Source organism: Xiphophorus hellerii, chromosome 14 (assembly GCF_003331165.1).
Source record: "Xiphophorus hellerii strain 12219 chromosome 14, Xiphophorus_hellerii-4.1, whole genome shotgun sequence".
NCBI classification, from domain to species: domain Eukaryota; kingdom Metazoa; phylum Chordata; class Actinopteri; order Cyprinodontiformes; family Poeciliidae; genus Xiphophorus; species Xiphophorus hellerii.
Window position 1 is genome coordinate 28,533,809 of NC_045685.1, and position 23,872 is coordinate 28,557,680.

The following is a 23,872-nucleotide window of genomic DNA, read 5'->3' on the forward strand; positions in this document are numbered from 1 at the left end:
AAATAGTAAACTTTAACTATACACCTGCTGCACAGCAGATAATACAGAAATCAGAGCAGGATTATTAAACACTGAACAGATTAATAGAATAATTCAAGGGAAATAAAAACACTGAATAATCAGGAAACAGGAGGAACTGGAGAGAGGAGAACAACTGAGGCAGCTCATCATCCCCACTATAAACTGTTGGTGCTGCACCGCTTCCCCCCCCTGAGACGCCGGATGGTGGACCAGAATCACTTTGAAGCCGTACAGAAGTCTTTCTCCATGGCCTCTCCAAACTCCTCCCACACCTGAGTTTTTGCCTCAGCAACCACCCGAGCCGCATGCCGCTTCGCCCGCCGGGACCCATCAGCTGCTTCCGGAGTCCCACAGGCCAAAAAGGCCCGATAGGACTCCTTCTTCAGCCTGACGGCATCCCTCACTGAAGGTGTCCACCAACGGGTTCGAGGGTTGCTGCCGCGACAGGCACCGACAACCTTGCGGCCACAGCTCCCCTCTGGTTCACCGGGGTAAACCCCAACGTACAGGCGCCAAGATGGGGAGCAACAAGTATGCCCACTCCTGCCCCACGCCTCTCACCGTGGGCAACTCCAGAGTGGAAGTATGTCCAGCCCCTCTCAAGGAGGCTGGTTCCAGAACCAGAGCCATGCGTCCAGGTGAGACCGACTATTTCTAGCCGGAACCTCTTGACCTCACACACTAGCTCCGGCTCCTTCCCCACCAGAGAGGTGACATTCCACGTCCCAAGAGCTTCTGCAACCGAGGATCAGACCACCAGGGCCCCCTCCCTCTGCTGCCACCCATCACACAATGCACCCGACCCCTTTGGCCCCTTTGGCCCCTCTCACGGGTGGTGGGCCCATGGGAGGGGGGCCCATGTTTCCTCTTTGGGCTGAGTCCGGCCGGGCTCCCTGGGTAAAAGCCCGGCCACCAGACGCTCGCCGTTGTGTCCCCCCTCCAGGCCTGGCTCCAGAGATAAGCATCACAAATCTGTGCATCCATCTGAGTTGTGGAGCCACAGGAGGAGCTGCGTTACTCTGAGCGCTGCGCTCTGACAGCAGACACAGGGCCGTAACACAGAACCTGGAGGCCGGGGGGGGGGGGGGCACTAAAATCCTATTTATAGTTTTCCAGACAATAGAAACACAAAAACTGCACAAATTACTAAAGTTTTTTTTGTGCTGTTGTAACCATTAAAAAATCTCCCCTTCAGTTCAACCTTATAAATGGAGACACATTGTTGATGTTATTATTATAAAATAACTTACAATTAAATATTGGCAAAAATCAATGTCATTTTCACAGCGTTGTTGTTAGCAGCTGCTGAAAGTAACTAAAAAAGTTACTTTTAATGTAACTTAGTTAGTTTCCAAATCAAGTAATCAGTAATCTGATTAAAGTTACTTTTCAAAGTAACTATTCCATCACTGCAGGTGAGCAACACCTGAAACCTCCAGCTGAAAACCCAAAGCAACATGAAGCTACACAGCTGCGCCCCCTGGTGGTTAACAGCAGCAGCAGCAGCCCAACTGCTGCTGATTAATCCATTTATTGATCCGTTTCCAGCCGATGATAAACTCTAATGATTAGAATATAAAACACTTTGAGTTTCTCCTCCAGACTTTTCCTGATAAACCCAGATCACTGCAGCAGGTTATGAACAATAAATACATTTATAATCCATATTATCGATAATCCAGAAGGAAACAGATTAAATGTTTGACCCAAATCCCTCCGCAGGTGATTCAGTAGCTTAGCAGGTAAAAGTGGGCGGGGCCTCAGCTGAAGGTTTCATGCAGAAACAGGAAATGGAAACAACAACAAGGTGTTAGCTTAGCAGAGCTAATATCTGCTGCAAACAGAACCACATCAGAACCACGTCAGAACCACGTCAACGGGTTTGTATCCATCAACAAACCAGATGATCAGGAAAATTCACATAAAAGAAACAATTATTCATTATTTACTTAAATTTTCTTTTTTTTAAACCAAAACAGAGAAAAGAATCTGTTCTGACCCGGTTCAATCAGAGAATCATTTTCTCCTGACATGTTTTGCTTTATAAGTTGTTATTCCTGACAGTTGATGGTTACTTTGTTATTTTTATAACCATTATATAATCATTAAACTCAGTAAAATGGCCTTAATGAAAAGTTTCTGGTTCTTGACCCGTCAGAGGAAACCAACCTGAATTTGACACCTGAACGCATCACGCTGTTTTCCTTGAACTCTTCCTCCTGCTGAACTCCGTGTCTCCTCCAGAGTTTGACTGGTCCTTGAACGCATCGCAGCCAGGTTTGCTCAGATGACGTCATATTTCATATTTCAGATTGTTGCTGAATCTAAACAGAGTTCAGCTGAGCGGAGACTGAAACAGGTGATTATGAAATCCTCCATAAACTTTATTTCATCTTCCATAAAGCCGGTTTGCAGCCATATATCATATTATATGTTGTATTATTTTGACTCCATGTGAATCTGAACCATCAGCTCTGAAAACAACAACAAGCGTCTGCTGCAGCTTTGCTCCTCAGCTGGAGTTTCCTGTCAGAAAGTCTCATGTTGGTCTGAGTTCATCTTTAATATCCAACATTCATGTTAAAAATGGATCCAATTCATGCTAAAGCTTTCACTGGTTATTGATCATCAGGGTTAAATTATGGAGGCAGATGAAAATGTTATTGGATCATTTAGGAAAATGATTTGAAGCAGAGATATTAAAGCAACCGAAGCCTTCAGCTGTTTTTTATCATTTTTAATGCGCTCTGCTTCCCTGCGTTACGGTAAATCTGCATGTTTGTGTTTGAAAGAGAAAAGATTCATTTCCTGCTTTTTATTTTTCCTCATGGAGAAATGAAAGCTGATGAATTTAAACGCAGCAGAATCAGATTTATTTAACTTTATCTACGTCATTTATAATATAAATATATGAAATAAAGCAGCTTTAGATCCAAACAGCAGAACTTTGTTCAGACCTTCAGTCTGATCCGGTTCCGGTTCCTGTTCCGGTTCCAGGATTAACAGGTTGATCATCTATAATCTGAGGTTTTTATATGATTGATTTGTAAAAGAGGATGAATATTTTTTATTGATCCTCCATGTTGGATCGCTTTGATCATTTTCAGTAAATATGTTTTCAGATCAGGTTCAGTTGTCAGATTGAAAATATATTTTAAAATAACGATAACCAGATATTCAATGTTTAAACTTACATTTGTGAATTAAAATGTTTTTTTTATTGATCTAATATCATATTTTGATCAGATTTTATTAACTGTAGAAAATCCTGATAATAAACAGAAATAAAAACTTTAATTCTGTTAATTATTCTGAAAATGTTTTAATTTTTAATTCTGAAATAAATTAATGTTTCAATAATCATTAATTTATTGAATATGACAGTTTATTGTCTCTATATTCACAGTAATATCACGGATCATTACAGTTAAATAATCGTGTCATGTGACCCTGCTGCGGCGCTGACCTCTGACCTCTGACCTCTGACCTCTGACCTGCAGACCGGGACGGTTTCGGCCGTAGCGGGACAGACTGTCCGTATCCCGGCAACGGCCCGGTGGAGCAGGACGGACCTGGGGGACGAACTGGTCCTCCTGTACTGGGACCAGCAGGTGGACCGGTCCTACCAGAACCCGTCCTACTGGGACCAGGAACGTGTCTCCGGTCCCAGTAGGACGCCAGGACGTACATAGTGTTATGTTTTGCTGTTTTATCATGATAAGTTTAAATTTTCCTGTCATTGAACTCATCATAGTTTGTCAGACGCTCCTTGAATGCACCACGCAGAGCAGAAACGTTTCTTTTCCTGCGGTGCTGAGAGCCGAGGACGTTTCACTGCTTTCATTCTGCTTACAGCTGCATGCACAAATATGAACTTTGATACTTTATTATGTAATTTATAAACAGCCGAGTTTATTGGTTTAATCTGCTCAAGTTTCCTCCTGTTAAAACTCCGTTTAATTCTTAATTACTGATTAATTATGGGCCTCATATACAGAGATTATTGGACTTTTTGGGACAGTCCTAATTACTGTATCACTGTGTGTTATGATTATTGAACTGCTGGTGCAAACATTGGCTAATATTGAAATAATGACACTCATGTTTTAATGCCGTTTCTATCAGTGGTTTTAAAATAATGTACATCATGATTTATTTTCTTTATGATCTGAATAAAAGTTACAGAAACACAAGTAATGTTTTTATTCTTGAATTAGAAACACAAACAAAAGGCAGAAAAATAAAAACTTTGCTGCAGTTGAACATTTTTAGCTCATAATTAAAAAAAACATTTTTTAAATCTAAACATTTTTATTTTGAATATTTTTCTTGAGACAAAAGCGCGAGGAAGAATTTATTTTAGTAAAGCCTGAACTAAAGTCGATGGTGTCAGCTGGTCGTCAGGATGAGACTGAAGATCAGAAAACATCTGGAACCAGAGGAACATCTGGAGGAACATCTGGAGGAACATCTGGAACCAGAGGAACATCTGGAGGAACATCTGGAGGAACATCTGGAACCAGAGGAACATCTGGAGGAACATCTGGAGGAACATCTGGAACCAGAACCACGTTAGAAACGAATGAAATCTGGTTCATTTTGTTCTGCTGTGACTTTTGGCTAAAAATAGATTTGATCTTAAAATGTAGCTGAAGGAATAAAGATGTTCAGGTTTAGATGTTTTTATTCTTTAAACAAGTAACTAAATATAAGGTTGTTGTTTTTCAAAATAAATTATTTCTGAACTTTTAATATCTTTAATTAAAAAGCATTATATGTGTATTGTGTCTTTGTAACATTGTAATTTTGTCTTTTTATTATGTAAAGTACTTTGAATTTTTCACTGCAGAAATGTGCAATAAAATAAACCTAAACTTGAAAAAGGTCTTTCACAAATATTCAGTCAGAAATATAATAATAATAATAATAATAATAATAATAATAGTTTTTATTCCCCACAATATTTCCATTTCATAAATTAGTTCATAATGGTTTATTATTGTTATTATCACAGATTCAGCGACTTCAAATGATCCATAACGCAGCAGCACGGCTTCTCACAGGAACCAGGAAGCATGACCACATAAGGCCAACTCTGGCATCTTTACACTGGCTGCCTGTTTTTTATCGAATAGATTTTAAGATTCTTTTGTTAACTTTTAAAGTTTTAAATGGCTTAGCCCCCCCTTATCTTCGGGACCTTTTAAATTTCCAGTCTGTGTCCAGAACGCTACGATCAAATAATCAGTTATTACTTACAGTTCCTCGAACTCGACTTAAGAGGAAAGGAGATCGAGCTTTTTCTGTTGCTGCTCCTGTTTTATGGAATAACTTACCTTTCCAGATTAGATCTGCCCACAGCCTGGACCATTTTAAATCGCTTCTTAAAACTCATTTTTACTCTTTGGCATTTAAATGATGTGTGTTCTGTTTTGTCATTGTGTTGTTGTTTTTGTGTTGTTGTTTTTGTGCAGCACTTTGGTGCAGTCTTGTCTGCTGTAAGGTGCTATATAAATAAATTTGACATTGACATTGACATTGTGCTGCACAGTTAATGTTTTTCATTTGAAAAGGTTTCTAACGGGACGGAGCCGTAAAGAAAAGTGAGCAGCAGCAGCTCAGAGTCTCCAAGGTTAAAATGATCAAATAATCTAGTTAAGGTGGAATTGTAGCTCCTGGTCGATGAGGAACAAGGTTAGTGTGAGATTTTAATGTGTTAATATTTATCTAGTTGTGTTTCCATGGAACAAGCAGGTTAAGTGTAGCAGTTATGTTGTTGCCCACTAGAGGGCGCTAACATCCGTCGGTTAGTTAATTAAGATCCGTCAGGAATAAAAAGGTTTAGCAGCTTCAATACAGTGATGTCAGGGAGGAGATGAGGCTCTGCATGAAAAATATTATGATAAAATAATCTATATTATTATTTTTACCATGTGTTTGTACTATAAAGTATTTAGTTTTCATTTATGTTAACCAATTTTGATTATTTTTCTTCCAAATTGCTACATTTTCCCACTGACATGCTGTGAAGCCGCTGAGGCAGCAGATCAACCTGCAGTCCTTCACCGAAGAAGAAACTTTAATCCTGATGTAGTTTAAAAATCACTGAGCTGGATCCAGAACCAGAACCAGAACCAGAACCAAACATGGAGAACCAGCATTCAGCATCTATACAGGAAATCTGGAACAAACTTCCAGAAAACTGTAAAACAGCTGAAACACTGAGATCCTTTAAATCCAGACTAAAACTCAGCTTGTTTCCTTGGAAACATAATCAATGAAACATTAATCAATAATCTGATGTGAAACGATGGAAAATGATTTTGTGTTTTTAAAGTGAAGCTCTCTGATCTGCCTTGTTGCTGAAATGTGTTATACAAATAAAATGTGATCTAATTTTATATCCATGCATTTTGTTTGTCTACAGCAAATCCACCAATCAGTGGATGAGAATATTAATCAGCCTTATGGCAGAAAAAGGCAGAAATTCAGATCTTTGGTGGAGAAAATGGATCAAATGTTCCTGAATGAGGAAACAGTTTCATTCAGAGCAGAACTGGTTTCATCATCTGAGTCATAACTGAACGTCTTAAAACAGCATTTAAAGAAAGAAAATAGTTTTTATTCTCATAAGTTTAGAGTTTTACCTCTGATTTTCTGCCCATCTTTTGTCTTCATAGATGCATATTCTGCATAAGGATCAGTCACTGCAAAACAAAGCAAACGTTCATTCCTGTACAGAACGGCTGCTGCTGAGACGCTACACTTAAAAACATTTTATAAATCATCATCAAGAAGACGTGATAAACTGCAACTTACTGAAGATGTCATGGAAAATGATCTGAAACTAAAAATCAGGCCACAAGATTCTTGACCGTCTTTAGAGATTAAACTTCTCACCACAAAAGGTAGAAAACAAGAAAAGTGTGAAAGTTTGAACTGAATCAGCCGTCAGACCGCAGAGAGGCAAACAGTCTGAGGTTTCACTTCACTTCACTTCAGAGCAGAAAGGAGAGAAAAACAACTTTAACAGCTGAAGATACAGATAAATATTTCTGAGTTATTATTGGCTGGTTCTTCACTAAGCTCAGCTCCTCAGTGGCTCTTTACTGCAGCATCATGTTCACAGTGGATCCCTGCTACACAAAATGATTCATATGGACCAGAAAGCAGATTTAATGCAACCAAACAGTGAATCAAACATCAACCGAAGTTCTGACATCATCCTGACAAACTGCTGACTCAGCAGATTTATTATCATACATCCTAGTTTTGATCCGTCTGTTTTATTCGTTGAAGATGACGGTAATCTTTATTTAATCTATTTATTTTATACCAGGCTTTCATTAAGCTGCTGTTTTACTTCATGACAGGCAGCTTGTAAAGTTAGAAATGGTTTTAGTTTGTGTCTGCAGTTACTAAACTGTATTAGTATTAAACCACCATAGTGGAAAAATATACTTTACTATATTTCAAATATACTTACATTTGTGTAAGTACATTTTAAGTACCCTAAGTATTAAATGTACTACGTATAAATATATACAAAGTATACTAACAGTACACTTGTACCAATTTTGACATTATAACTTTAAACTCACTTAAATTTAGTAAACAAGAAGGGATCAGGAGATCGACAGGCAGATTGGCGCAGCGTCTGCCATTAAGCGGCGCTGCACCGGTCCGTCGTGGTGAAGAGAGAGCTGAGCCAGAAAGCGAAGCTCTCGATTTACCGGTCGATCTACGTTCCCACCCTCATCTATGGTCATGAGCTTTGGGTCATGACCGAAAGAACGAGATCGCGGATACAAGCGGCCGAAATGGGTTTTCTCCGTAGGGTGGCTGGGCTCTCCCTTAGAGAGAGAAGCTCAGTCATCCGGGAGGGACTCAGAGTAGAGCCGCTGCTCCTTCACATCGAGAGGAGCCAGTTGAGGAGCATCTGGTCAGGACGCCTCCTGGACGCCTCCCTGGTGAGGAGTTCAGGTCCCACAGGGAGGAGGGGAAAACCGGGACACGCTGGATGGATGGATGGATGGATGGATGGATGGATGGATGGATGGATGGATGGATGGATGGATGGATGGATGGATGGATGGATGGAGGGATGGATGGATGGATGGATGGATGGATGGATGGATGTTAAGGACATTGACTGTTGTCCTAATGCAGCAGGTACCTCCAGTTCTCTCTGAATATGATCTGTTGTTTCAGTTTCTAACTAAAACACAGAAACTGTTTTTATCCAATCCATTTTCAGACGTATGATGTAAGATTTGTTATTGAATTAGATCCAGTTCACACTCCAGACCAGATGGTGGCGGTATTGCACACAAGTGTCAAGGGTCTTGATAATAGTTAGTAGTTTTGGTAAATTCAAGCTGGTGACGGCCTAGTCCAAGTTAGGCGACAACACAACAGGACAAGAACTGATGGAAATGAAATGTGGGTCATGAAAAGAGCCGAAGGGACGAAGGCTGCTAAGCTCTTTGGTTGCTAACATGATGATAGCGGTTTTTAAAAGGTAGCACCGATCGACAGACACAGCTGTCTAGATGCGCTATGGTAGGAAAATCTGATGAGGCAGCACAAATCGTCAGAAGACCAGAAATGTTCTGGCTTGAGTAGCGGATGTTGCTGCAGAAACTGTTGCTATAGAAACATGAGTACATGTTGATGTGGACCCCTGGCCTGTTGTTGTTTATGTCTGGATATTCAGTGATGGAGAACAAAAGGACGATTCTTACTGCTTACTGCTTTACTGCTGCAGTAAAATGATTCTGTTAACTAATGAAAGCTGAAGTTAAATATTAATTTAGTGCACAACGCCACAGCAGGGGAAATAAAGCATGTTGTTGCCATAGCAACTGACAACAAGAACAACAACACTACATGTTTCAGGATTCGACAATAAAACACTCAAACACAAAGAACTGAACATTCAGTCTGTTAAGTTTTATGTTTTTAGTTTTGAGGCTCATGTTGTGATTCTTAATAAGTCATCATTAGATTAGCTGCTGCTGCTACTAGCTAATCAGCTAGCACTGTGGCTAGCAGCTAATTTAAACACTGATACTCTGTCAGAGTGGGTCGCTTTTTTAGTTTTCAACAGAAACGAAATATTAAATTCCAAATCACATCTAGAAGTTTGTCAAAGTCAACAAGAATAATAACTGACCTGCTTCCTGTCTGAACTTCTTATCTGGTTTCTCAGCATCGATACTTCGCATCGAATCACTGATACGCATCAGGTGGACGTTTAAGATTTATCGTGTTTATTGACATCAGCTAAAACCGATGCTAGTCATGGTTAGCCAGCAGCTTTGTCCCAGGGGGCGGGGTCTGCAGCGTGACGTCACCCAGGCTGAAATGACACGTCCATGTTTTCAGCCACCATGCTGGGCGAGTCCGGAGGAAAGAGAAATGGTTCTAGTCCTGGTTCACAAAACCCAGCTTTTATTTTGATATTCCACTTGTGCTTACAGGCAAACTAATTTACATATTAGTTAAATATTTAGTTACAAGTTAAATATTTAGTTACAAGTTAAATATTTAGTTACAAGTTAAATATTTAGTTTGGGGGTAAATAAATATTATTTAATACATAATTTACAGTTAAATATTTGGCAACATACATTTTTAATTTAAAGCCAAATATTTAGTTAATAAAAGACATTTAATTTTTACCTTAATATTTAGTTTTGACAGTAAATATTTTGCTTCCCAACTAAATATTTAAGTTTTTATTTACATTTTTAGTTTGGAACTGTAACATTTATAAATGTTACAATTATAGGAATAATATGGTTAAAATATGAAAAGTGAACTCCCACATATTGTTTCTTTATGACAGGCTAAATAAACCAAATTACTGCTTTTAATTTTTCACTGTGCAACTTTACGTACGGGACTCCATACCTGCCTATTTTAATAGCTAACAGGCTAGGCTCTTATTTTAAATAATAATTTCTTATTAACACATATAATTAAAAAATAAATTGACATATAATTTGTAAAACTGTTTCATAGAAACGTCTGTAAACAGGCAACAAGGATTAAAATAACTCCCCAAACATTTTACACATTTAAAGTTCCTCAGTCTAACAGCTGAAGGAAACTTTGAACATTTAATTTCTCTGTTTTTTAGAGAAACTAAATTCCTCCAGAGAAACTGGAGCAGCATTGAAACAGCTTCACTTCCTCAGCTGAGATCAACTTTATGGTTCATCAGAAATCAAACATTTACTGTAATGGGATGAGAGACCAGAACCACTGAGACACAAAGATCCAGTTCACATTTCATCAATATGAAAACTTGATCTGATGAGATAAACGTGAAACTTTTGCTTCCCATCAAACAGATGAAGTCAGTGATGATTCTGTCTGAATCAGAAACAGATTAATAGTTTCTACTTCATTTGTTATTAACAGCAGTCAGAGTTTTATTACAAATAAATTCATCCAGCTCAGATTCAAAATCATCGATTCTGGACCAAATTCTGAATTTAAATGGAAGATAAATGAAAAGTGAAGGAATGATTTATTTCTGTTTGGGTTGGACCAATCAGACGGCTTCTGTTTCCTGTTATATTTCCATCTCATCCTGTCATCTACGGTTTATTAAAACTGTATTAAAACCATCAGCAGAGCCAGTGGAACCGGTGAGAACAGGATGTTTTACCATACTCTGGTCTTTGACTTGTTTCCCTTGTTTCTGATGATTTCTCCATAAATCACATCCTCTCTTCTGATAGCAGAATAAACCACAGCTGGACGGTTCTCTAGAAAAAATCATCACATAAACATCTGATTAAACAAAGTCATAAATCTGTATGAATAAAGTTAATTGTGCTGAACTGATCAGTCTCAAGGGATTGTGGGTAAATAGGTCTGTTTTATTGAACAATGAATTTCTAGCTCATATTTAACATTTAAAATGTTAAATGTAAAATATTTAATGAAAAGTTCTGTGAATGGCAGAAAAAAAAGGAAAATGCTGAAAGTTTGGTTTGTTGCTAGAAGGATATTAGTTTAAAACAACTGATTATGGAAGAGAAAAAATTAAAATGTAAAATCTGACATTAAAGTTGTGTTTTAGTTATTGTCTTTATCTGAGTTTATCTCTGTTGTAATGGAAAATAATCAGATTCACATTTAGTTGAACAGAAACAGGAAGCTGAACGACCGCAGAGTTTATTAGAGTCAGTTAGCAGAAAAACCTCAAAGTGCGAAACAGAAGGTGTGAAACGGAGCAACATTTACCAGAACAAACAGCAACAACTGAGGTTAGACTAGTTTAACCTGGTCAAATAATTACTGAGTAATAAAAAAATTAATATTTTAGAGAAGATCTAACAGACAATATGGCCGCCAGTGCATCAGTGATGCGTCTTTAAAACCAGACGATGTTTCAGGTCAATAATGTGTCGTTTTCTAACGGCTCTAAAAACAGAAAAACTAAATAAATCCAGATCAGAGAAGATATTTGTTTGATCTAAAGCTGTAATCTCTCAATAAAGGACGTCATTTTCTAAAACAATTTTGCTCTTCAATTCAAACTGAAATGTTTTTTATTCCTCAATACGAAGGGCAGATTTCTATGTTACTAAACTCAGAGAATTAATTTCTAGTTTTTAAACATTTTCTGATCCTAAAAAGATTCTGAAATAAAAACTGTGGACCTTTATTAAAACTCTGGTTTTTAAATCCCCGGTAAGCTGAGAAAAATGAGCTGAAGTGATCAAACTTTTTAACTTTAGTTCAAAAACAGAAACAAATAATTTCACCTTCATTTGATTTGTTTTTCTGTCGTGGATGATGAGAAACTTTGATGTCGCTGTAAGTGATACTTTCCTCTCCAACGTCTTGATTTCCTAAAATAAAATAAATTATAAATTACACTAGTTCTTTTTAGATAAAACTAGTTTAGTTTGTTAATGTTAAACTTTATTTAACTAATGAATATTGGATAAACAAATGTTTGCTTCACCTTCAGGTTTTCTCTGGAGACGTCGTCTCACCAGCAGAACCAGTAGAACCAGTAGAACCAGTAGAACCAGCAGGAAAACCACAACAATCACAGATGATAGAGGGATGAAGAGACCAGACTGGGAGGAAGGTGGAGAGGATGGAGAGGGTGGAGAGGGTGGAGAGGGTGGAGGACCAGAAGTGGTTGATGGTTTCTCTAAAATAAAGTTTTTTATTAAATAATTGCCAAACAATTTCTAATGAAAACCAAAGTTTAACAATATTTTCAATCCTCTGACCTCTGACCTTTGACAGAGATCCTGCTGGATGGAGACTCTCCATGACCTTTGACATTACATTTATAGAGGCCTTCATCAGAGCTGGAAACATGGAGGAGGGTCATGTGACCTGATGGTCCATCACCAATGAAGGAGCCATCTTTATAGAAAGCAGCTGGGAGGTTGTGGGTTGGATTCTTTGCTCTGCAGCTCAGAGTGACGTCATCTCCCTCCATCACAGGGAGGACAGGACTCTGCAGGATCACTGATCCACCTCAACACAGAGACAAACTACAGCATTTCATCCATTTCCACACAGCTTCAGCAACACTAACTCCACAGTCTGATCTTACCAGAGACAGAGAGCTGGATGCTGCTGCTGCTGCTGGAGGATCCAGACATGGACTCACACCAGTACAGACCAGTATCATGTGGATACAAGGTTCTGATGCTGCAGGTAGAACCAGCTGAACTACCAAATTCATCATCTCCACATCTCTTCCTGGTTCCTTCGGTTGTGTTTCTCCTCACAGTCCATCCATCCTCACAGGTCAGAGACACAGATTCATCTTCAAAGAACTGAGATCTGCTGGGACTCACAGTCAGAAGAACTGGGAGGACTGGAAAGATACAATTATTATGATTTCAGTTATTAATAATAATAAATAACATTATATTCAATAATTATACAAATGAACTTTTTCCACTATTTATGAATTCAGATGTAACCTTTAATCCAAACTACATCTCTGAATATTAAAAATCATTTTAATGTAACATAAATTTCCCAACCTGGATCTGTTGAGCAGCTCAGCAAGAAGATCAGAACTAGAGAGAAATAAAAAGATGTTTATTAGAAATTAAAGCTCTGAAACTGTGTAATTCAGACTATTTTTATTTTGAAAAGCTTTACTTTAGTATTGACCTGCTTTTATTTCTAACATTATAACTGATTGTTTTGTTCAGTTGTTTATTGAAACAGCTGATTCACTAAATTCTTCTCCTGGCCCTTTATTAGACACCAGATCCATTTTATACACAGAAACATAAAGTCCACAGTAATTCTATTATCAGATGATCATTTAGTCAAATGTTTCCAGTGTCAGTCAGACAGAGAGAAATGCTGATCCAGCAGAAAGAGACTAAAACTGCTCTACTTACAGATCAGACAGTGAGATGTGCCTTCCATTGTTCTTCTCAGTGATCTGACCTGACGATGTTTCACTGAAGCTGAGAAGCTGAAGCTGAGCCCGCCTTCTTCCTGCTGCTAGTCCGTCTGCTGCTCTATGGAGACACTGAGAGAGGAGGGGCTGCAGGTTACTGACACTTTCATCACTCATGGTTCCTTCACAAACTTCACTTTTCTTCCACTCTAATAGACCAAAGCAGTGTTTCTGCTGCTCAGGCCTCCTGACCAGCATGTTGGACATTTAGTGTCTCTGTCCACAACAGCTGGTTCTAATGACTGCAGAAGCTCCTCTGCAGCAGAATCAGGCAGTAGCCTGATCATCAGCCACTGATTCAGTTCAGCTCTGTGACAGAAGGGGAACATAAAACCTGCAGGACAAAAGGACCTGAGGACCCAAATGACAGAAACACTGAATGAATCTGGACTAAAGGAACATGGAGGAGCTTCAGCTGACAAACTGAGTCTTTTAGTGTCAGTTGGTCACAAAGGTTTTATTAACATTAGTTTGTCAGGAGAGTTTGGGTCGGACATTTGTTGACGGTCCCTGAGTGAAGCTCCAGCGTTGAGGAGAGCAGGGTTAGAGTTATGCTTTATGTCTTTCCTCCATGTTCCTTTAGTCCAGATTCATTCAGTGTTTTATGTAATAAATATTAATCTGACATTTTAAACATTTACTTTGATCAAATTCTTGTTCCTGAATAAAAACAGTAATTAATTTCCTCCTTGTTCATCAGAAAACAAACGTTATCAGTGAACCATGAGTGATGAAAGTGTCAGTAACCTGCAGCCCCTCCTCTCTCAGTGTCTCCATAGAGCAGCAGACGGACTAGCAGCAGGAAGAAGGCGGGCTCAGCTTCAGCTTCTCAGCTTCAGTGAAACATCGTCAGGTCAGATCACTGAGAAGAACAATGGAAGGCACATCTCACTGTCTGATCTGTAAGTAGAGCAGTTTTAGTCTCTTTCTGCTGGATCAGCATTTCTCTCTGTCTGACTGACACTGGAAACATTTGACTAAATGATCATCTGATAATAGAATTACTGTGGACTTTATGTTTCTGTGTATAAAATGGATCTGGTGTCTAATAAAGGGCCAGGAGATGAATTTAGTGAATCAGCTGTTTCAATAAACAACTGAACAAAACAATCAGTTATAATGTTAGAAATAAAAGCAGGTCAATACTAAAGTAAAGCTTTTCAAAATAAAAATAGTCTGAATTACACAGTTTCAGAGCTTTAATTTCTAATAAACATCTTTTTATTTCTCTCTAGTTCTGATCTTCTTGCTGAGCTGCTCAACAGATCCAGGTTGGGAAATTTATGTTACATTAAAATGATTTTTAATATTCAGAGATGTAGTTTGGATTAAAGGTTACATCTGAATTTAAAAATAGTGGAAAAAATTTTTATTTGGATAATTACTGAATATAATGTTATTTATTATTATTAATAACTGAAATCATAATAATTGTATCTTTCCAGTCCTCCCAGTTCGTCTGACTGTGAGTCCCAGCAGATCTCAGTTCTTTGAAGATGAATCTGTGTCTCTGATCTGTGAGGATGAAAACGGACCTGATGGATGGACTGTGAGGAGAAACACAACCGAAGGAACCAGGAAGAGATGTGGAGATGGCGGATTTGGTAGTTCAGCTGGTTCTACCTGCAGCATCACCTCCTTGTATCCACATGATACTGGTCTGTACTGGTGTGAGTCCATGTCTGGATCCTCCAGCAGCAGCAGCAGCATCCAGCTCTCTGTCTCTGGTAAGATCAGACTGTGGAGTTAGTGTTGCTGAAGCTGTGTGGAAATGGATGAAATGCTGTAGTTTGTCTCTGTGTTGAGGTGGATCAGTGATCCTGCAGAGTCCTGTCCTCCCTGTGATGGAGGGAGATGACGTCACTCTGAGCTGCAGAGCAAAGAATCAAACCCACAACCTCCCAGCTGCTTTCTATAAAGATGGCTCCTTCATTGGTGATGGACCATCAGGTCACATGACCCTCCTCCATGTTTCCAGCTCTGATGAAGGCCTCTATAAATGTAATGTCAAAGGTCATGGAGAGTCTCCATCCAGCAGGATCTCTGTCAAAGGTCAGAGGTCAGGAGGCCTGAAAATATTGTTAAACTTTTTTTTTCAAACGAAATTGTTTGGGAATTATTTAATAAATTATTCTATTTTAGAGAAACCATCAACCACTTCGTGTCCTCCATCCTCTTATTCACCACCATCATCATCATCATCATCATCATCATCATCTTCCTCTCCATTGAATCCCTTTATGATTCTAAGATGGGGGATCGTTGTGGTTTTGCTGCCGACTCTGGTTCTGCTGTTGAGACGACATTTTCAGAGGAAATATGGTGAGAAGAAACTTTAATTATTAGTTCTCTGTTTCATTAACCAAATATTGACTCACTAGTTGGCTATGTTGATCTTGTCAATGATTAATTGATCAAGTTATACTAGTATAACCTCTGCTGCTCTTTAGCTGCTGTTTCTTCTGGTAAATGTTGCTACGTTTCATTTTCTCTGTTCTGCAGTTTGAGTTTTTTTGACTCTAATAAACTCTCTGGTCGTTCAGCTTCCTGTTCATAAGATTTAATAAATGTGGAACAGATAAATAAATTTAACAACTTTAATCTCATTTCTCCTACTAGAATTTAACATTTTTTATTCTGTAAGTTGCTGTTTCCACTCAAATGTCTCTCTAAATAAAGTCAGATTCATTAATATAATGCATTTCAGTAACATGGTGGTTCAAAATGTTTTACATAATAAAAACATAATAATGTCACCACCAGTGATGGAATAGTTACTTTGAAAAGGTAACTTTAATCAGATTACTGATTACTCCATGAAAAAGTAACTAAGTTACATTAAAAGTAACTTTTTAGTTACTTTCAGCAGCTGCTAACAACAACGCTGTGAAAATGACATTGATCTTTGCCAAAACTTAATTGTAAGTTATTTTATTTTATAACATCAACAATGTGTCTCCACTGATAAGGTTGAACTGAATTGGAGATTTTTTAATAGTTACAGCAGTACAAAAATAACTTTAGTAATTTGTGCATATTAATGTCATTGCCCACGTGAGCGTTGAAGAGCAGGAAGAGCAGTGTGGTTCTGGTTCTGGTCGTGGAACACTGGACCAGCTCTACACCCTCGGCAGGGTCCTGGAGGGTGCATGGGAGTTCGCCCAACCATCTACATGTGTTTTGTGGACTTGGAGAAGGTGTTCGACCGCGTCCCTCGGGGAGCCCTGTGGGGGGTTCTCCGGGAGTATGGGGTACCGGGCCCTTTGATACGGGCTGTCAGGTCCCTGTATGACCGGTGTCAGAGTCTGGTCCGCATTGCCGGCAGTAAGTTGGGCTCGTTTCCGGTGAGAGTTGGACTCCGCCAGGGCTGCCCTTTGTCACCGATTCTGTTCATCACTTTCATGGACAGAATTTCTAGAACAGCCAAGGTGTTGAGGGGATCCGATTTGGTGGCCTTAGGATCTCATCTCTGCTTTCTGCAGACGATGTGGTCCTTTTGGCTTCATCAGGTCATGATCTGCAGCTCTCGCTGGAGCGGTTCGCAGCCGAGTGTGAAGCGGCCGGGATGGGGATCAGAGCCTCCAAATCCGAGGCCATGGTCTTGAGCCAGAAAAGGGTAGAGTGCCTTCTCCGGGTCAGGGGGGGTGTCCTGCCCCAGGTGGAGGAGTTCAAGTATCTCGGGATCTTGTTCACGAATGAGGGAAGAAGGGAGCGGGAGATCGACAGGCGGATTGGCGCAGCGTCTGCTGTCAAGCGGGCGCTGTACCGGTCCGTCGTGGTGAAGAGAGAGCTGAGCCAAAAAGCGAAGCTCTCGATTTACCAGTCGATCTACGTTCCCACCCTCATCTATGGTCATGAGCTTTGGGTCATGACCGAAAGAACGAGATCGCGGATACAAGCGGCCGAAATGGGTTTTCTCCGTAGGGTGGCTGGGCTCTCCCTTAGAGATAGGGTGAGAAGCTCAGTCATCCGGGAGGGACTCAGAGTAGAGCCGCTGCTCCTTCACATTGAGAGGAGCCAGTTGAGGGGCATCTGGTCAGGATGCCTCCTGGACGCCTCCCTGGTGAGGAGTTCAGGTCCCACCAGGAGGAGGGGAAAACCGGGACACGCTGGAGGGACGATGTTCCTCTGCTGGCCTGGGAACGACTTGGGATTCCCTGGAAGAGCTGGAAGAAGAGGCTGGGAGGGAAGACTGGGCCTCCCTTCTGAAGCTGCTACCCCCTCAACCCGACCCCGGATAAGCGGAAGAAGATGGATGGATGGATGGATGGATGGATGGATGGATGGATGGATGGATGGATGGATGGATGTTTGGATGGATGGATGTATGTACAGTATGTTCCACTGTTGTCTGGAAAACTATAAATAGTAAATAGAGCCCAATAAAGCTCAGAGGGTTTAACTCATTGCTTCAGTTCTGATCTGCATGTTTTAGATGAACCTCGATTCCAGAACAGCTGATCCAAATGATGGCAGTTCCTTCTGCAGCCACCAGGTCCTGCAGGACCTGATAATAACCCGAGATTCAGTCCAGGTGTGACAGAAAGGAAACATCTAAAACATGCAGGACAGGCGGGCCGGATTCTGCTGACTCGGTCCCACGGTGAGGGAGGAACTTTAGGACCCAGAGGTTTAGTCCGGCACCGGGCCAACCCGATAAAATTAGAGAGAAGATTTTTCTGCAGCCGAACCGTTGATCTGACTGGGGGAGAGGAGGGAACCGGGTGGTGTAGAACTGGGTGGTGTAGAACTGGGTGGTGTAGAACTGGGTGATGTGGAATAGAATAGAATAGAATTCAACTTTATTGTCATTGCACTGTCACAAGTACAAGCAACGAGATGTAGTTTGCATCTATCCAGAAGTGCTCTACGAGATATAAATATTTATTTACAGATGTACAAGACTATGTATGTATGGACTATAAGGGGTTATAGCAAGAGATATAGATATTGTGTATAAATATAAATATGGGAGCTGTATGCACAGATTATACAGATTATACAAGAATGTTAGGGAATGGATTATAGATAAATAATGGCAGATAAAATTTACAGGTTGTATGTGTGTGTGAAGAAAACAGTCCGTGATGTGTGTGTGTGTGAGGATAGTCCATGTGTTATTGTTGTATGAGAGGATAGGGGAGTACAGTCCTTATAGTTTATGTTTTATGTCAGGAGGCGTTCAAAAGCGTGACAGCTGTGGGAAAGAAGCTGTTCCGGTGCCTGGTGGTTCTGGTCCGTAGGCTTCTGTAGCGCCTCCCAGAGGGCAGGAGGGAAAAGAGTGTGTGTGCTGGGTGAGTGGAGTCCTTTGTGATTTTCCCGGCCCTTTTCAAACACCGCTTCCTGTAGATGTCCTTGATGGCAGGGAGCGTTGCCCCGGCGATATACTGGGCAGTTTTCACCACCCTCTGCAGCGCCTGCCGGTCGGAGACAGAGCAGTTCCCGTACCAAGCTGTAATACAGTTGGTGAGGATGCTCTCAATGGTGCAGCGGTAGAAGTTCGTGAGGATCTCTGAGGACAGGTGGTTCTTCCTCAGGGTCCTCATGAAGAAGAGGCGCTGATGCGCCTTCTTAATGAGTTTGGAGCAGCTGGTCGTCCAAGTCAGGTCCTCGGAGATGTGGACTCCCAGGAACTTAAAGGTGTCCACACGCTCCACCACTGTCCCCTTAATGTGGATGGGTGGATGTGGGTCAGCGTTCCTCCTGAAGTCCACGATAAGCTCCTTGGTCTTCTCGGTGTTCAGCTGCAGGTTGTTTTTGTCGCACCACTCAGCCAGACGGTCTACCTCCTCCCTGTAAGCGGCCTCGTCATTATCTCTGATGAGGCCGATCACCGTGGTGTCGTCTGCGAACTTGATGATGGCGTTAGAGCCATGGACAGGTCTGCAGTCGTAGGTGAAGAGGGAGTAGAGGAAGGGACTCATCACACAGCCTTGTGGCACTCCGGTGTTTATGAAGATGGTGGATGAGAAGTGGTTGTCCAGCCGGACATGTTGAGGTCGACTGGTCAGGAAGTCGAGCAACCAGTTACACATGAGTGGACTGATGCCGAGGTCTGTGAGTTTGGTAATGAGTTGTGATGGGATGACAGTGTTGAATGCTGAACTAAAATCTAAGAACAGCAGTCTGGCGTAAGTGTTCTTACTGTCCAGGTGAGAAAGGACAGAGTGGAGGCTATAGAGACTGCATCCTCTGTGCTCCTGTTCTGCCTGTATGCAAATTGGTGGGGGTCTAGTGTGGGGGGGAGACAGGATCTGAGGTGTGCTAGGACCAGCCGCTCCAAGCACTTGGTAATGATGGGGGTAAGGGCTACCGGGCAGTAGTCATTGAGTCTGGTTGGGATTCTTGGGGAACCAGGTGGTGTAGAACTGGTTAATGTAGAACCGGGTGGTGTAGAACCGGGTGGTGTAGAACTGGGTGATGCCGGGTGGTGTAGAACTGGTTAATGTAGAACTGGTTAATGTAGAACTGGGTGGTGTAGAACTGGGTGGTGTAGAACCAGGTGATGCAGAACTGGGTGATGTCGGGTGGTGTCTCTATCCTCCTGGTTCTAGTCAGAACCCCAGCAGCAGCGTTCTGGACTGTTGTGTTGTCAATCATACCTGTGAAGACGCTGCTGCAGGAATCAAAGCCTGGATGAGTTTCTCTGATCCGAGACTTTAGTCTCTGGTTCTGGAAATGTTCTGCAGCTGCTAGAAGAACCACTGTGGAACCGGCTTTATGGACCTGTTCAGAACATTATAGCTGGTTTAACTCTTTGGGATTGAATAATACAGAATGCTAAATATTTATTGATCTGATTTGTTGGAACAACAACAAAAAGTACTGAACTCCAGACAATTAGAGTTCAATTTACTTAGATTAGTTTGGAGATCAGCAGCGGCTAAACGGTTTAGGGTTTACAGAAAAAGCTCCAACCACAGTAAGACACACATGAACGTAAGTAAAGAATACAGTGAATTATAAATACAATTTTTATATGAACAGTTTTTACCTTCAACAAGATCATTAAATAATTTTTAGCTTCTCCAAACCATCGATAGAAATAACAAACCAATATTTCAGATTTTCTGAGCCTTTAGTTCAGAAATGTTTCTGTGAATGTAAACACAGTTCTAGTGGTTCTAGTCATGAATTTCTACCTTTAAGGTGTTTAATGTCTGATTACAGTGAAGCTGAGGGAACTGATGCCTGCAGTTCTTTCAGTCTAATAGTTCTTCAGTTCATTAGGAGTTTTGTTAGATCAGCTGTTGCTGGGAAGATTCGGTTCTGTTCCATGTTTCTCAGTTGGTGGATAATTCATCTCTCTGGTTCCTTATAGATGTTCATGTTTCTTCATGAATCTCTTTACATCAGGAAACATTATTTGTGTAACATGGAAGGAAATTTTGTGACTTATTTTCATCAGATTGTCTTTATCTGTGTTGCCCTTTTTAAAATGAAGGACATTAAAAACCTGTTTGCAGTTCAGTTTTCACAGATTCACAAACTTTTCTATAGAAAAAACTTGAATTATTCTCTGATTGTTTTCTAGAGCATTGGTAAAATATCATAAAGCTAAAATACTTAATACTTGTTCATGTTTGCAAAATCTAGAAGCATTTTTATTGTCCTTGCTGCTGATTGGCCGAACCAACAGCAGCGATCAGGCTGACTGTAGACGTTAGCTTCTCTGCTAGCGCTGCACAAACCAGATAATCACCCAGAAACATGTAGCCGTCTTCTCTTCTGCAGGACAACTCAAACTTTGAAAGTTATTTTTCTACCAACTCTGATGTGAAGGGAAACTTTCTCTGGTTTCTGCCAGCAGCTCAGACTGGTTGGGCCTCTCTGTGGTCTGGTCTTACTGGTTTCTTGTTGTTTTCTGCTCTGTGGTGAAAAGTTTCATCTGTAAATGGTTAAGAATCTTGTGGTCTGCTTCTAGTTTCAGCTAAATTTCCATGACGTCTTTAGTGACTCGCTGCAAAGGTGTTGAGTTAAAAAACCTGCAAACTTTCTGCTGCTTATCAAGATCTTTTAAATAAAACATTTAAATATAATGTTTGTTTCGTTTTGCAGCGACCGACCCAGTGAAGACAAATAATGTTTGATATGGACAGAAAATCATCAGAGATCCAGAACCAGAGGTAAAACTCTCTAAGTTTATGAATATAAAGACTGTTTTGTTTTTCTTGCTTTAAATTCGGTGATAAAATGTTTCACTGACCAGATTTACTCAGTTCTGCTCTGAATCAAACTGTGATTTACATAATATTTTCTTCAGCACAAATATTAATTAATTCCTACTTTTTCTTTCATAAATCTAATAAGTCAGATTTATATAATCATTATTTATGATGGATTGATGAACACTGCAAAAATATTTTCCCTAAATAAATACATGTTCAGGTAACATAATTATCCAAGTGTCAGTAATATGCTGGTCATCACTGAGGTCCAACAGAACCAGAACCAGCTCTGTGGTCCTTCCACAGTCTGTGTTTATATGTATGTCATTGAATACTTTGACTAGGCCAGTCTCAGTGCTGTGGTAACCATGGCAACCAGACTGAAAGCCGTCAGCGGTTGTTGAAGTTTTGCAGTATTTTGCTGATGAATGTCAGGTTGGAGATTCGACTCGTTGGTGGAAATAAAACTGGAGTTTGATGCAGAGATGAGATGAAGAGCTGGAGCTTCTTAAAGAGACAGAGACCCGTTTCAGGTCATCAGATCCAGGATGAATTTATATATTCATCATTTTCATAACTGTAACATAGATTGTGTTCTAAAACAACAGCATGTGTGTAGAATATAAATAATATCTCACCTTTAACAGCTTCTTGCTCCATAAATATTGTTCAGAGAACAGTTTGCAGTGACATCAGAGAGACTCTGATTGGTTGGAACCAAAATCTAAACTGTGATGTAACAGGAAGCTGCTGCTCTGATGTTTCACTGGGTGATGAGATCATGAACTGGACCTGGTACCAGAGGATGATGAACTGGACCTGGTACCAGAGGATGATAAACTGGACCTGGTACCAGAGGATGATGAACTGGACCTGGTACCAGAGGATGATTAACTGGACCTGGTACCAGAGGATGATAAACTGGGCCTGGTACCAGAGGATGATAAACTGGACCTGGTACCAGAGGATGATAAACTGGGCCTGGTACCAGAGGATGATTAACTGGACCTGGTACCAGAGGATGATAAACTGGGCCTGGTACCAGAGGATGATAAACTGGACCTGGTACCAGAGGATGATTAACTGGACCTGGTACCAGAGGATGATTAACTGGACCTGGTACCAGAGGATGATAAACTGGGCCTGGTACCAGAGGATGATAAACTGGACCTGGTACCAGAGGATGATTAACTGGACCTGGTACCAGAGGATGATGAACTGGACCTGGTACCAGAGGATGATGAACTGGACCTGGTACCAGAGGATGATAAACTGGACCTGGTACCAGAGGACGATTAGCTGGGCCTGGTACCAGAGGACGATAAACTGGACCTGGTACCAGAGGACGATGAACTGGACCTGGTACCAGAGGATGATGAACTGGACCAGGACCTGGTACCAGAGGATGATGAACTGGACCTGGTACCAGAGGATGATGAACTGGACCTGGTACCAGAGGATGATGAACTGGACCTGGTACCAGAGTTTTAGGCCGTTCAGAGGCAGACGGAGCCATCAGACTCTGGAAGTGGTTTATTACTTTATACTTTAAAACAAAGAAACTCTTTTATCCAGGAGATTTCAGGATTTCGCTTCAAATAAATTATAATTTTTATTATTATTTTTTGAGTATTTTGGATTTTAAGGTTCCTCTTTGTGTTTTATTTTATTAACAGTTTCATTTCTGTCCCTGTAAAATCTGTTAGAAATTATCACTAGAACTAAATCTGCTTTTAAATTTAAGCTTCTTAAAGTTCAGAAGTAACAAAAACCTGATCTTGAGCGATTTCTTTAAAGAAAAATGTTTATAAATATCATTTCAGCAGCTTTGATGTTTTCATTTTAGATTTTTTCTGTCACTGAAATAAAACATTTTTATTCCTTCAGCTGCATTTATAACCATTAATTTACCAGGAAATTCCTGGAGATAAAATGTGTTTTTTGATGGAGACGCAGCATAAAAATGTAGATCAAACTGATTGAATGAGTTTGAAATGTTTCTGTGGTTCCAGATGTTCCTCCAGGACCAGATGTTCTCTGATCCTCCGGTTCCTTCAGTCTCATCCTGACGACCAGCTGACAGGTTTTACTCTCCTAACATCAGAGATTATCTTTAATTCATGCTTCTAGTCATACTTTACTAACAATAAGTTCTTCCTCAAGCTTCTGTCTGCAAAAAAAACATTTTTTTTCTTAAAAACTTTTTTATTTGATTTTG

The 23,872-nt window shown here is 40.4% G+C and overlaps 2 protein-coding genes across 3 annotated transcripts in view; one reads left to right on the forward strand and one right to left on the reverse strand.

Annotated features, from left to right (window-relative positions):
• Positions 1-13,570, reverse strand: part of LOC116732604 (high affinity immunoglobulin gamma Fc receptor I-like) — a 218,664-nt gene extending 205,094 nt beyond the window's left edge. Inside the window, exons 1-7 of one of the 2 annotated variants that reach the window (XM_032582908.1) lie at positions 13,425-13,570; positions 13,056-13,091; positions 12,617-12,883; positions 12,292-12,537; positions 12,008-12,202; positions 11,805-11,891; positions 10,681-10,799 (exon numbers count right to left, since the gene is read on the reverse strand). In XM_032582908.1, coding sequence (XP_032438799.1) covers positions 10,696-10,799; positions 11,805-11,891; positions 12,008-12,202; positions 12,292-12,537; positions 12,617-12,883; positions 13,056-13,091; positions 13,425-13,452 — 963 coding nt within the window. In that variant the 5' untranslated portion in view covers positions 13,453-13,570 and the 3' untranslated portion in view covers positions 10,681-10,695. Of the gene's footprint in view, positions 1-10,680; positions 10,800-11,804; positions 11,892-12,007; positions 12,203-12,291; positions 12,538-12,616; positions 12,884-13,055; positions 13,092-13,424 lie in introns of those variants that run through there. The other variant, XM_032582907.1, reaches the window with a different exon arrangement.
• LOC116732561 (muscle M-line assembly protein unc-89-like) overlaps positions 1-23,872 on the forward strand; it is a 444,643-nt gene that overhangs the window by 395,215 nt on the left and 25,556 nt on the right. The gene's annotated exons all lie outside the window — the stretch shown is intronic.